The 15,127-nt window shown below is 36.4% G+C and overlaps 1 protein-coding gene across 2 annotated transcripts in view; it reads left to right on the top strand.

The window, feature by feature from the left end:
- The first annotated feature begins 1,794 nt into the window (after nt 1-1,794).
- Nucleotides 1,795-15,127, top strand: part of ide (insulin-degrading enzyme) — a 39,229-nt gene continuing 25,896 nt past the window's right edge. For both annotated transcript variants that reach the window (XM_053501273.1, XM_053501272.1), the window contains exons 1-10: nt 1,795-1,928; nt 4,948-5,126; nt 5,639-5,846; nt 7,312-7,481; nt 10,294-10,416; nt 12,251-12,363; nt 12,533-12,695; nt 13,104-13,196; nt 13,478-13,569; nt 14,665-14,745. In XM_053501273.1, coding sequence (XP_053357248.1) covers nt 4,967-5,126; nt 5,639-5,846; nt 7,312-7,481; nt 10,294-10,416; nt 12,251-12,363; nt 12,533-12,695; nt 13,104-13,196; nt 13,478-13,569; nt 14,665-14,745 — 1,203 coding nt within the window. In that variant the 5' untranslated portion in view covers nt 1,795-1,928; nt 4,948-4,966. The remainder of the gene's footprint in view (nt 1,929-4,947; nt 5,127-5,638; nt 5,847-7,311; nt 7,482-10,293; nt 10,417-12,250; nt 12,364-12,532; nt 12,696-13,103; nt 13,197-13,477; nt 13,570-14,664; nt 14,746-15,127) is intronic.

Raw genomic sequence — 15,127 nt, 5'->3', positions numbered from 1 at the left:
AGCAAGCTTCTGTCTTTGTCTGGCAATTTACACACCTGTGAGTGTGTTTAGTTTGGCTATATGATACAGAGAAGAGTTTTGTCAGCCTGTCAGTCAAATAGCCCATGCTATTATAGCTCAGAACAATGTCATGGCAGGTGATGTTATTCTAATGTTAACCCACATATGTTCTGTGAAAAAAACATAACATTTGTCTTGACTTCTCCAGACAGGTCCAGATGGTATTTTTTAGTACATTTGCCATAATTTTATTGGTACTGCTTTGTAAGGGCTATTCCAATAGTCTATTTTTTAAAGTTTATTATGAAGTGAGGTTTTTTAAAAATTGTTAATCACTCAGGTGTGTGTATATATATATATATATATATATATATATATATATATATATATATATATATATATATATATAGGGACCATGGAGGCCAAATGGACATTTGCACTTTACGAGCAATTTTGGAACACTAATTAACCTAATCTGTATGTCTTTGGACTGAGGAAGGAAACCCACCAAGCATGAGGATACTCCATGCACACAGACTAAAAGAAAGGTATTACATCCTGGACAGGGTGCCAATCCGTTACAGGCTACACACCAACTCACATACACACACTATGGGCAATTTGGGAACACCAATTAACCCTAATCTGCATGCTTTAGACTGTGTGAGGAAACCAGAGTACCTAGAGGAAAACCAACAATCTTTTTTTAATTGCAAGACGAGCAACAATTTCAAATAAATTTTAATTTACTAAACAAGCGAGGTCTTGATATACGAGTAGTACGCATGTGCTTTGTCTGCTGAGTGTCATGTGATCACAACTGTGCCAATGGTTTTTCTCTCTCACGCGCTACGGGATTATGCGTAATCGTCTCCCATGCTCAGTCTCAGTGCACGTGCGTCACTTGTATAGTCAACATCCGTGTGCACGTGCACTATTTATTAAAACATTGTGACCACGTGTATGTGCACATATGTAAAGCAAAAGTAAGTGTCATTAGAGAGGTTCCTTTGTAAAGATCCAGTTTTTAAAAGTATCTCTCTGCCAAAAAGAAGTGATTCTGTTGGTGTGAGTTTGTGCGTACAAGTTGTCCTATACAGTAGCCCCCTCCCTCCTTCTCTGCTCTCGCCTTCACACATACACACACACTGATAAAAACACTTCTCTGTCGGAATTCTTTTTCAAAGGTAAACTGCAGGTAAATTTTTTTTTTACTTTACAGTAGTGATTGCGTTAGTGTGTGTGTGAGTGTCATTAGAGAGGTTCCTTGTTAAAAAAGGTTTCCCAACAGACCAAAGTTTCCCAACGTTAGTACGAACACGCTTCCGGAACGAATTATGTTCGCAATCCAAGGTATATATATATATATATATATATTGTAAGGCGGTGACACATGTGACGTCATTCCGGAGAGTCATCATAACCCGAAGGTCACGTGTCTGTCTGTTCTGGGAATCGTCTTAACACAAATTAAAGAGAAGCAAACAGTCAGTTATAACCACTTTCAGTAAAATAACACGTTAATAATCCTACATATTTATCGACACGTAAACGTCGTTTTTTATTTTATTAATAATAAATGATAATTGAATTAATGTGTCTCTTTATCCTATACTGTGCTCTTTATTTAAAGCCACCTTGGCGAAACCTGAGCCGGTCTGATTGGTTAAGGACGATTTCCAAATCAGCCCTTGTTAGGCCCTAGACTTTGAGTGGTTGAAACCACGTTGTCATGCCCTATGTAGTGCACCAGTGAAGGGAGTAGACAGGTATTTGGGACAGAGCAGGAACCATGGCGGTTTGACGGTGGTACATATGCGTTTTTGTTACCGAGCACTGAAGTATGCTGCGATGTATTAGCCAGGCGAGCCAGATAACGAGACCCCTGTCTGTTTTAACGCACGTTTCATATTTTCACAAACTGTCAGGTAAGTCGTGTGAATGTGCAGTGTAATTAGTTTGTATTTAAAACTTGATTATGATCGTGACAGTCATTGTAGCGAGCCGCCGGCGGCTAAGCCTTTCTCCTGACTCCGCTAGCACGCTAACACTAACGGGCTTGTTTGTTTGCTAGCTGGTTAGTTAACATGGTTTAGGTTGTTTGTTCAGATTACATGTTTGACTAATAGTGTTCTGGAATACACAAAACTGTACGCTTCTGACAAGAAAGTAGTAACTCAGCACTGTTTTAATTATTACCCGTAAAACATTAATTGTTCGTAAGCTAAGTTAGCTAAGTAAGCTAGCTAGGTCGGACTCGTTGTACCGGTAGTTCGTGCACTCGGCTACGGAGCGAGAAACGGCTCTACGCTGAGATTTACGGTAACGTATTATGTTTAATAAAACATATTATTTCGTACGCCGCAATCTTTTAAGCGCTGTTGGCTCGCTAGCTACACCGGTGTGTGGTTAGAAATGTAACTTTCTTATATTATGCTAATAGTTTATTATGCCGTTTAGTGATCATGGTTGAGAAGAAGGGGGCCAAAACTTTTAGACTGGACTATATATATATATATATATATATATATATATATATATATATATATATGAGAGAAAACAAATTAAAGATTTTGATGCGGACGTTTGTATTAATAATTGTTTTTATGATGTTCGACTTGTAGCAGACTAATGTCATTGGCATTGAATTTGAGTTATTTCACTTTTTTTCTTTAAGTTTTCCCTTAATATGGCAGCAACTCAACAAAAATATTGTTTAGAATTTTTGTTTGCCTTATTTATTTATGGATGTCGTAATGGTTATCGGTGTATGTCCTCGAACCACCGTGGAGGGGTCTGTGTGCGTGGAGTCTGCCTGTTCTTCCAGTGCTTGCTGGGTTTCCTTTGGGTGCTCCAGTTTCCTCCCACAGTCCAAAAACATACAGATTATGTTAATTGCCGTTCCATAATTGAACGTAGTGTGTTTGTGCGTCTTGTGAAGGACATGCTCAAAGTCTCCTGGGATACGATCCAGGCCCTCGTGACCCTGTACACAGAATAAGCAGTATTCGTGAAGACGTCATTGTTGGTCTTTCGGCTGCTCCTGTCAAGGGGTCGCCACAGCCCACAGTCCGATCCGCACATGATTTGACACAGGTTTTACCCCAGATGCCCTTTCTGACGCAACCCTCCCATTTTATTTTCTGCATCCAGTGGCTGGGGAACATCTATAAGCGGTAGAGGAGATAAATGAAAGAATTTATGAAATGTAGTTCAGGTCTAAACCAACATGTTGTTTAAGAAAAAAAAAATCAGATTCAGAAGATTTCATCAATACAATTTAAACCTTATAAAATTGTATTGTTGGGATAGTTTCTGTACAGTTGACACTTTGGACACGAATGAATGAGTTCATTATGCAGTAAGGTCTTGACTGAAGTGTTTGTTTTAGAGCGATCCAAAAGTTTGACTCAGAATTAAACAGTAAGGTGTGCCGTCAGAGAAATGTTGCTCAACCGACCATACTGTATGATAGGGTTCGTTATGGTTTGGGTGTTGTACAGCCACCCTTTAAATGCCCTGTTACACGTGTCAGGTTGTTTTCTACGTATTGAAATCAGCATACAGTTTTGGGAAGAGCTAATCAGTCAAAAAGAACTGTTCAGCAGTAAAGTCTGTTCTTAGAAAATGTCTGCATTAAAACGGTCTAACCACATTGAGATTAAGCTTATTTAAATATCACATCACACAATCACGCCGATTATCATCACGAATCCTGAAGAAATCGCAGCCGCGATGACGACCAGCACAACGGCACGACCTCAGATACTGCTGTTTCTTTTATACAACAGATCCACAAACGCCATTTTATTAACAACAGATTATTTTCTTTAACTTTTTTTACCCACACACATCCTCCCACGACTGATGGAACTATCTAACCACGCCTAACAGAGCTGAAAACGTGACAGTTAACAACCAGAAGTTAGTGCAATTAACAGGAGTGAAAGTAGGGTATTATTGCCTTATCTTGCGGGTATTATGTAGCCAAAGGGTGAGGAGATTAAACCATGTAGGTGGTCGACAGTTCTGTAAATTGCATATGGTTCTCCTTATGTTTCCACTTATTCCACTAGGGTGTACAATCACTTGTTCAACGCACCAAGTAGTGGCCTGGATTAGGGGTTGGAGAACGATTTGGGATTCGAGCTTTCTAGCTGGACTTGAGCATAAATAGTAAAACAACACGCCGGCAATTCAGGACGACACAGAAGCAAATTCTAAGCAGGTAGTTGTTTAAAATGACATAATGTTATCAGATGTATTTCCTTGGCAAAATGCATCCAAGACTGGTTTGTAATGTGGGTTTTGGCACGTGATTAGTACTGCATTCCATACCAACCCACTTTCAGCCATGTGTAATTAACTGAAAAGTGTATTTTGCAGGTTCATGTAATTAATGATTGTAGAATGAACACCTGGGATGCGAAGTGATGCGTGTAGTTAAACGTCCCAGTGGCGTTAACGTGCATTATCACTAGTGATGGGAAGTTTGAATCATTTTTGTGACTCTGTGATCATAGTGACTAATCACCATTCGTGGAATGTCTCTTGTTCAGTTAGGTTGCTTGGTCAGAAAAAAAAAAAAGTTTTATAATAATTTATCTATAAAAACAGAAATTCAGTTTGGTCTGCCACCGGTGTTCATGGTCTTTGTGTGTCACAGGCATAGACAGCTTGCTCATCAACTTTTTCGTCATCTCGTGAGGTAATAGTATATCCTTATTTGATTACCAGATCATCGTTAGGTGGACGTACGCGGGTGGAGCCGAGGGTAACCTTCAGTAACAAAATAGAATCGCACTTGGAATAGTCTTGCACTTTCGAAGTGTGTTTGTTTGCTTGTCAGGGAATTTGATGATGCTGTAAATCTAAATAAGTTTTTTTTTTGATAACTTAAACAGTGTTTTTAATATATGTAATGTGAATACTGCATTGTTTTTTCAGAGTAGTTTCAAACCTCAAAATGAGTGATCCAGCTGTGAGGAGGGTGGTGAGTGACATCATTCGCTCTCCAGAAGACAAGCGGGAGTACAGAGGACTGGAGTTCACGAACGGCCTCAAAGCAATCCTGATCAGCGATCCCACTACAGACAAGTCATCAGCAGCACTTGACGTGCACATAGGTGAAGAAGAAAATCATCTTTTAATCTGATCTTTCAGTCTGATATGCAAATTCAGCCTTTGTATAATGTCTGTCATTTACAGGAGGTCAAAGCTGTGCTTAATTTATTCATGTTATCTGTTTATAAACACATTGTAAATGTTTGCTTTTTCAGGGCAGAGATATTTTATTATAAATTAGCTCATTGTCAGTGATACTGACCCAGAGGTTGTGTATTCAAACTTCTATTAAAGATGAATTTTTCTTATTGTGATTCTCTTTTATAATCTACAGAATAATAAGCATTTAATCAGTGAAGGTTTTTTTTCTTTCTTAAACATCTATTTAACGAAACACTTCTTATTGTCTGTCTATATTTAAACATTTGAAAAAAATAACACGATTTCCCTTAAAATCAAATACAGTTTTATATAAAATTATTAAAAAAAAAAAAAAAAATCCCCCCCCCAGTACTGTTACCTGGCTTTTCTGTAATTTAATTTTTTTTCCCTCTCTCCTCTGTAACTTTCTCAGGCTCTTTGTCGGATCCTGCGAACATTGCTGGTCTGGCTCATTTTTGCGAGCACATGCTGTTTTTGGGCACCAAAAAATACCCCAAGGAGAATGAGTATAGCCAGTTCCTGAGTGAGCATGCAGGGAGCTCCAACGCTTTCACCAGTGGCGAGCACACCAACTACTACTTCGATGTATCCCATGAACATCTGCAAGGAGCGCTGGATAGGTAAGAGTATAGAAGACCAAAGAAGTAGGCACACTGTGCCATGATGGTGATGGTAATAGTGGAGTGTTGGAGTTTACCTGTGTCTTGCTTTACATATTCCCAACTGTAGATCGGTATCGGTAGGGCAGTTTACTCCAGTAAAACCTATCTTGTCACAGTGGTATGTTGTACACTAAAAGTGGCATACCTCACACCGGCTCATGTAATTCTACCTTTTAGTTTAGCAAAAAAATGTATCAGATAGCCTTTGTATCAACTTGAGCCTCAAACTCCCTTGAACACGCTATCCACGGACCCCAGGTGTAAAACTGTTTCTGTGTGAATTGAGTTTTGGGATCAGGTGTCTCTCACCGATGGTGTGTGATTACTTATTCTAGGGAGAATCATGTTGCCCTCTGGTCAGACTACATAATGCCAAAACCCAGTTTCCTGTTGCAGTCAGGTTTTTTATTTTTATTTTTTATGTTTATAAATACACAAATTTTGGGTAAATATAACAAGTATAATTTTTCACATTTTGCTATGTCGATCATATTAACAATATTTTTTTGTGATTTTAAACAGAGACTTAATCTCTAAGATCTCTTTAGAGAGAAGCAAATGAGATTAATCAAGGTTTAGCTGGGGTTAAACACTTTTGATCATATTAACTAATTTGGATCCTATTTGTACCAGTGTCCTCAGTAATGTCTGTTTATTCACACATTAAATTATTTTACCCCTGGTGGTCATTAAGGGTCTTTTTTTAAAATGTGAAACACAGTGAAACACAAAATTTTTTAAAATTTCTTCACACCGTGTGCACCTGTTGTTTGCATTCATTCACCTGCCATATCGTCATCTGTTTATTGTTGTTTTTTTGTTGTTGTTTTTTATACCCTGCTTTTCTCAAGTCTTTCATCAGTTCTTATTTCATTTGCATGGCAGTTTTTTAGTATTTTCAGTCTTTTTGCATTGCCCAAGTTAATTTGCATGTATTTGAACAGCACGTGAGTGTTCTAAAGCCACAATGCCCAGGTAAATACATCTAAGAATGAAGTTTTGTTTGTTCTCTCATATTATGTTAAGGTTTTATTAAACTAGGGTTGCAAGTGTGAAGTGCATTTTTATATAAACCTGTGCAGTAGCAGATGCCTTTTGTAGGCTATCCATGTCCTTAGTAAAGTCCAATGTCTCATAGGAGCCTCCATAGTTCCTGAGGAATTCAGAATACAGAAACGCATAGCACCGTTCCTCTATAATAATAATAACAAATAAAAATTTTATTTCACCTATAATCACCTATAGATTTAATTGATTGTACTCTTTTCTGACTAAACTTTAGAATGTTCACAGTTCACAAAAATAAACATAAATCAGATTAAATATAGATGAGTGATTAAAATATTTTATAAATCACTGAGCTGTTTACACATTGAAAAGTCTGTGTTTCTGTAAATCTGCTCATTACAGTCTTTCTGTCTAGGTTTGCCCAGTTCTTTCTGTGTCCTCTGTTTGACGAGAGCTGTAAGGATCGCGAAGTAAATGCCGTGGACTCTGAACATGAGAAGAACCTGATGAACGATGCATGGAGGTTATTTCAGCTGGAGAAGGCCACCGGGAACCCCAATCATCCTTTTAGCAAATTTGGAACAGGTATCCTGACGCCATGAGATGATGCACCAACCCCACTTCACATAACTTATCCCAGTACACACTTTAGGGAAAATAGTGACAGAAATAAAATACAACGTTTATTTTGTAATGACAGCACACACAACCATGTAAAAAAACAATACAGGTAGTCCCCGACTTAGGAACATTCGGGTTATAAATTTCCGCAGATATGAATGGACCGCGGTTCTTCTTCTGGTTCAATCACAGAAGTAGCTCATGTGTATTGTACAAAAAATAGACACTGCAGTGCACCAGACCACAATATTTACTAGGGATGCACCGAAATTTCGGCCGCCGAAAATTTTCGGCCGAAATAGCATTATCGGTTTCGGCCGAAACGTAAGAAAGCGCCGAAAATAAAAGCCGAAATTGTCGCCACGCCTCTCCCATCCTCCCGTCTCGTTCGCGCTGTCATTACGCATCAAACACGGAGTATGTCGGCGGTTTGGAAGCACTTGGAAGCAAGTTTTGTTATTGTTAAACAGCCTTATTACTGTTATTTATTATCAATAAAAGTTTGATTGCTTAATTAATTTGTAGTTTTTTTTAATACAAACAAAAAGAAAACATGTTTTTTAATGAAGCCATTTTCGGTTTCGGTATCGGTTTTCGGCCAAGTGCATCCAAAAATTTCGGTTTCGTTTTCGGCCCAGAATTTTCATTTCGGTGCATCCCTAATATTTACAATTATATACAATATTTTCGGTGTGAAAGTGAATGTATAAAATGTCCAACAAGCAAAAACACAATAAGAAGAAAAGGGTTTAAAAAAAAAAAAAAAAAAATATAGTATAATTTCTCTGTACATGTGCATGATGAAATATTCATACCGGTGGGAACTTAAGAAACTGTACTTAGGGTGAACCAGCAAAAAATTTATTAAAAATGAATTAAACAATTTTATCAGTAAAAGAGAGGATGAAATGAATGAAAGGACCTGATATCAGTGTATTGAAAATGTATATAAGCCTAAAATGAGACTAGTACTGCAAGTATAGTATTGTAATTGTATATTGACATCTTAAAAGAGGCATTGTGCCAATAATGACGTGATCGTACAGCTGAGTATATATAGTATAAATTCTCATTTATCTGAAAATTTGTTTGTTTACACAATGTGCTTCTGAATGCTTTTAAATATGGGTGTGATTTGCATTAGTGCAGCACTCTGGCTTTTATTTTAACTCGTGCTTTAGGTAACGGTCAAGCAATGTGCAAGAAATATGAGTGCATCAAATACACACACACACACACACACACGAACATTATACATGCATACAGTGGTAACTGGCCTTCACATGGCTATGCTGTGGATCTGCTATGGATTCTAGATATTTGAGTAGTATATTACAGGCTGTTACTGTTTTTTTTTTTTTTTTTTTTTTTTTTTTTTCCCTCTTGTGTGGCACATGTGCCATAACACAATATGATTAACTAGGCTGGTTCTCCGGATGGTCTCGAGAGAACTGATTGGCCGAGCTCTCTCAGGGGAGGGATGAGAGGTACTTGGTGCTCCCACATTAATGACGGCTCTACAGCCAATCAGGGGCACCTGTGAGCTCGTGCATGCGGAAGGAGTGGATATTGCTGTCCTCAGAGTGTGTTACGCCGCTCCTAATGGTGCGTGAGCGAGCAGTAAAAAAAAAAAATGCGATTGGCTGGTGTCACGTGGTTTGAAGGAAACCCTCTTTAAGCCACAGACCAGTTGTGTGTAAGATAATTTTCCACGTATCGGCCATCATGTGTGTGTAACAAGGCATAATAAAATACATTATGAATACAACATAATGCAGAATCCGTGTGACCCCTGAGCTTGTTTCCCTGCGATGAGACGGAATGATGGGAAACGATCACACCCAAAATTATTCCTTATGTCCAGCCTTCTGTATAATAAATTTTTGTTGCTGTCACTACAGACAAGCCCTTGAATTACTCCTTGATTTTAGTGGAGAATGTCAGCAGAGCCGAACATTTAATCATACTTTTAAGATCTCATCTGTTATACAGAGCAGGCTTTTTTTTTTAGCTAGGTATTTTTTTTCTCTCTCTTTTTAATCGTTAGTTGTATTTTTATAGGGTGTTGACTGAGATGGAGACAAGTGTGGGAAAGAGGTACAGAGGGAAGTGAATGTGAGATAATTGTGATACTTTTTAAAAATAAAATACTTTGCAGACTCTGATTAGATAGTTAATAACACGGAAATAACAAAAGTGTAAAAAAAAAAAAAAATCATCCACAGCCTGACCACTGGTTTAAAGCTTAAATTTTTAAAGATTTGTCTTTAAAATTTTTTTAAAGATTATTTATGAACTCAACTGGCTTTTATACTGATCTTTATACAGATTTAGGGCATTTTGTGTTTTTGTTGGAAAAAATAAATGTATGATGTATAAAAAATAAAGTAAAAAAACAATTCGAGCACATTTCAAGACCAGAAATGTTATTAAACTTAGTTAAGAACTTAAATTGGCCATATGGTGGCAGTCATGAGCTTTACCCGTCATGTGAATAGCTTTTTATTTCCATATATATATTTATTTTAAATCTGTAAAGCTGCCTTGTGACAGAGACGTTGTTTTAAAGTGGTGTATACTATAAATAGAATTTAATTAAATTAAATTGAATTGGATTTTTTTTTTTGTTTTTTAGTAATGAGTTGGAAAGGTGAATGTCCTGCCCTTGTCTGTGCTCATGGCAAAAACAATAAACAGCTTGCCTGTCTGTCTGTCTTTTGACCTGGTTGCCCCATCTGTAAATGTTGACACATGATTTTTTTTTTTTTCCCGGTAGGTAATAAACTGACCTTGGAAACACGGCCATCCCAAAAAGGCATTGACATTCGCCAAGAGCTGCTGAAGTTTCACTCCACATTTTATTCTTCCAACCTGATGGGACTTTGTGTTCTTGGAAGAGGTAAATCAGTTTACACAGTCACCTTGCTAGAGAATCATCCTTCTGTTTAATGTGATGGATTTATTCACTTCAAGGTTTGACAAATCGAACTATTTTGTTAAACAACTGGGCAAGTAAAAGTGACTAGCCTAAAGGCTGAAGGATTTAACAAGTTTCATTAAATTTAAATAAGAAAACAAAAGTACTTAGTTATCTATCTATTTTTTTTTTTTTTTTTTTTTTTTTAAATACAATTTGCTTGTTTCCATTAAGAGCCCCCCGTCCCCCTCACACACACACACACTTTCTCCCCCCACTGCGGAAAGGTCAGTGACATCCAAGCCTTTGCCGAAAAGTATCTTCCAAACAAAACTATGCTATGTCTTATGAACGATAACGTGTCTTTTTGTGCAGTTGCAAATAAAAAAAATCTCTCTGGATAGATTTTTAGTGAAAACGGCTGCCACGTATGAACCAGCGGCCAAGAAACGAAAAACGAGACAAAACTCCTGAAGCAGTGTTACTCAGGGTTATTATTGAAATTGACTTTCCTTCCAAAGATTAACCTAAAGTAAGTTACTTCATGTTAAAGTCCTTGAGTTGCTCTTACTGACTTGACCTCAACCCAACTGAACACTGACTGATGAACCAGAGAGCCGACTGCACCTGACATCCGTGCCTTATCTCACTATTGCTCTTGTGAATGGGTACACATCCCCCAAGGCCATGCTCCAAAATTTAGTAAGTCTTTCCAGGAGAGTGGAGGTTATTATAACAGCAAAGGCTTGGAGCAATTGTGTTTATACTGTATGATTTGGGAATTCTTCCCTTGTTTTTTACGTGCTGAATGACCTCTCCATTGGTGTTTCTGTACCTTATGTTTTACAAATTAAATGCTGCTTTCAAGCACACATTTAGAAATGGTTCACCTTTCTCCAGAGAGGCAGCTTGGCTTCACTGATGTGGAAAGTACTTGTTTTTTTTTTTCTTTTCTTTTGTGTCCACTTTCCTGATGGACACTTATCTCTGCCAAAGGCTGCTTCACATTTATACAGGCTGCTAAACAAACTAGTTTTCTAAAATAAGCTAGGATACAGTTTCATGAGCAATCTTTTTTTTTTAAACATCATATTAACTTTTTCTTGTGTCATAGCCGTTCTTAGAAATGTAATACTGAATTAACTTGGGATTGTTAAATGAAATGCTGGCACGTTTATGCTGTAGTGATGACGTGTTTTGCGGTGTTATGATGTAATTTGGTTGCTGTCATGTCTTGATCTCATTGTGAAGGCCTCTAACAACTTTTCTTTGCTTTGAGGCGGTACAATATATATATTTTTTTTTACTTCCTCAATAAAAAAAAAAAAAACCTTGAGTACAGACAGAGGTAACATTTTAGGCTGTAATGACCCTTTGCTTGTGTTCTGTCAACTTTAAGAGCAGTCTTTTATAGGCATTTTTATGGGTTTGTCAGTGATTTAGTTGTGTGGGGACAGCAGTACTTATAATGTAATTAGTCTGCAAACTTTAATATTAAGATGAAGATTTTTTTATTATTGTTTTTTCTAGTAAAAGCAACTGCTGTTAAAACAGTATTTCCATATAAAAAAAAAAAACACTAGGTATAATGAGGCCTGTGAGCTAACATATAAATAAGGTAAGATCTTAGTGTTTGAAATATTTTTGTGAGAATGTAAAAAGACAAGTGTGAATAGAGTCTTGGTGCAACAGTGCAAACCAGTTGAAGAAAGAATAGCCCTGCACTCAAAAATCCTGTTTTTTAAAAAAAAAAAAAATTATTTTAGACTCCTAAAAGTTGACTTCGGACCCTTTTTTACCTTTTCCTCTTTGTCAGAATCTCTTGATGAATTGACAACTATGGTCATCAAACTCTTTGGAGAGGTGGAGAACAAGTCTGTGCCTATTCCAGAATTTCCACAGCATCCTTTCCAGGAGGAGCATCTTAGGGTGAGGGCAAGCACAGACAATAGCATTTAGCACAAGACACTAGCTATATATTATATTATATATTATATTATTATATTAATTTACACAATATTACAATAAGTATTTTTTTTATTGTTGCTTTGTTGTAAATGTCTCTTTGTGTTTTTATAATAACATTTTTTTTTTAAAGCAATTTTACAAGGTCGTGCCCATTAAGGACATCCGGAATCTGTATGTGACTTTCCCGATCCCTGACCTGCAAAAGTACTACAAATCAAACCCTGGCCATTATCTAGGCCACTTGATTGGCCATGAAGGTCCAGGGAGCCTGCTTTCTGAGCTGAAAGCTAAAGGTGAGGGTTTGGCAAGACACACACACACGATTTTATATATACAGTATATATCACACGTACACACACTTACACACATTCACACACAGGCAAAAAAAAAACTATCTATATATAACTTATATACACAAGATATAAAATGTGTATATATTTATTTCTATGTTATTTATGATATTTTGACAAGATTATAATAATTTAATATTAATATAATATACAGCATACTATTTTTCTTTTCCCTGGGTGTGTATAGTGTTATACTGTATAATATCCCCTTCGAGCAAATACTAACTGCCATACAAGTACTACTCGTACAGTCCCATTCAGCATACGACTATTAAAGACACTTTGCTTTTCTAATCAATTAAAAATTTTAAATGTTTATGCTATACATATGAGTTCATGTCTTTGTTTCAGGTTGGGTAAATACTTTAGTTGGAGGCCAGAAAGAGGGAGCCAAAGGGTTCATGTTCTTCATCATTAATGTGGATTTAACTGAAGAAGGACTGTGTAAGAACTGCGATTATTATTGCAATACTTCAAATATTGTTTTTCTATTTTACTGATGAAGTGTGTGACGGTGTACATATACATTTATATACTGTATATTCTGACAGAGGAAAAGGAAATAAAGGGTCAGAAGTCAACTTTAAGGAGTCATGTTTAAAATAAAAAAATAATAAACCATAATAAAATATGGTGATGTTCAGTTAATTTCCAGCAATCCTTTGTTAGTCATAGATCAGAGTGCCTGCTTTGATTTCCTCATCAGTAATTTGCTTTAATTTCAGTGCACGTAGAGGACATCATCTTTCACATGTTCCAGTATATTCAAAAGCTACGCACAGAGGGTCCTCAGGAGTGGGTTTTCCAGGAATGCAAGGTTGGCCAGTGATTTTAAACATCATGGAATAGCATTGAGAAAATGTAAATTGGTTAGGTGTCATTGTGTGCTTCTGTTCTACATAAATTCGACATTCATCCAAACGAATTTCCAGTTGACTCCAATTAGTCTTTATTTTTATTATTTATTTTTTTTTAATTTCATTTATAATTTAATAGGGCTAGACCTAATGATTTTTTTAATACTGATTAGTCTAGCAACTATTTTGGTTGGATCAATAACTCTGTCATCTTGTCAGTAATTAATAACCATAAATTTGATCTGTAACCTTCTAAACATTTAGTCAAGCATTTTCTTAAAAAATTTTTTTTAAATAAACAATCTTGGCACAATTTTTTTTTTATGTAGGAAAATTTTCAAGTCTCCATGCGTGTGCATACAGTGATTAAATTTATGTAGAAAATTCTTAATTTTATTTTGTCTTTTTTAAATATTAACATTTTACTATGCTTGTGCTGCATGAATGCAATGGAGAGCCAGCATTAACTTAATTGACAATCGATTACGTTGACATGTCGCTGTAGCCCTACTTCCTCATGACACCGAGGGTTAAGTTATACAGGTGATTGTTTATAGTTGGTGGTAAGTTGAGGTAAATTAGAACAGTAGTTACGCATGTGACTATTGTTCTGTGAACACTGTATAAGATTCGTGTCTTTTAGTCTTGTACACCTTCCCTAGATTTAATCATACAAGGGTTCTGAACTGTAGTTACACAAGTAACTGATTTATTTTCAGGCACTTTAAAAGTGTAAAAGCCAGTGACAATGTTTTACAAAGTCACGTTTTCACGTTTTATATACAATTTTTTTTTAATATGAATTATTCCTAAAAAAAAAAAAAACGTCAAATAAATCCGGGTCTCTCTGAGTGTGTGGGTGTGCTTAATATAAGGATTTTTTTTTGTTTTGTTTTTAAGTTCTAGTGACTGGTGTGGTAAAAGTTATTGCCTTTTTATTTTTACCTTTTAACAGTCTAGTAGAGTAATTAAAGTTTAGATTAAAGTAAGGTTAGTGATACAGTTTTATAAATGTCTCCTAAATGGCTTCATGTATTCCACTTTTGTCTGTGCAGGATTTGAACACTGTGGCCTTTAGATTCAAGGATAAGGAACGCCCACGTGGATACACATCTAAAGTAGCTGGACTTTTGCACGTAGGTTCCCTCTTCCACTTTTAAGCTGTCCCATAATTAATTGATCAACACTGGCATGTTCAGCCACTTATGGTGTCTACTTTTACTACCTGCTGTTTTTTTTCTTTATTTTTTTTTCTCTTATTGCCTGTTGACAAGCTGTTTTTAAGTAGAGCAGTTAAATGTATTTCTTGTTTCTGTATGCAGTTTCTAAAATGACTTGTGACCTCTACAGTACTTTAGTGCTTTAACATAGTATTAATGGTCCATCGTAACTGTATTGATTGATTATTTTGGTGGAATCATATAATTAAGTGAAATCCTGTGTTTGAGAATTATTGATTTTGTTGAAAATCAGCATTGCAGTCATTCTTACTGCTGTTAATTCATACATATTTGCACA

This window comes from Clarias gariepinus, chromosome 8 (genome assembly GCF_024256425.1).
Source record: "Clarias gariepinus isolate MV-2021 ecotype Netherlands chromosome 8, CGAR_prim_01v2, whole genome shotgun sequence".
Classification (NCBI taxonomy): Eukaryota; Metazoa; Chordata; class Actinopteri; order Siluriformes; family Clariidae; genus Clarias; species Clarias gariepinus.
The sequence above is the reverse complement of the archived record's forward strand: the minus strand, read 5'-3'. Positions and strand labels throughout refer to the sequence as shown.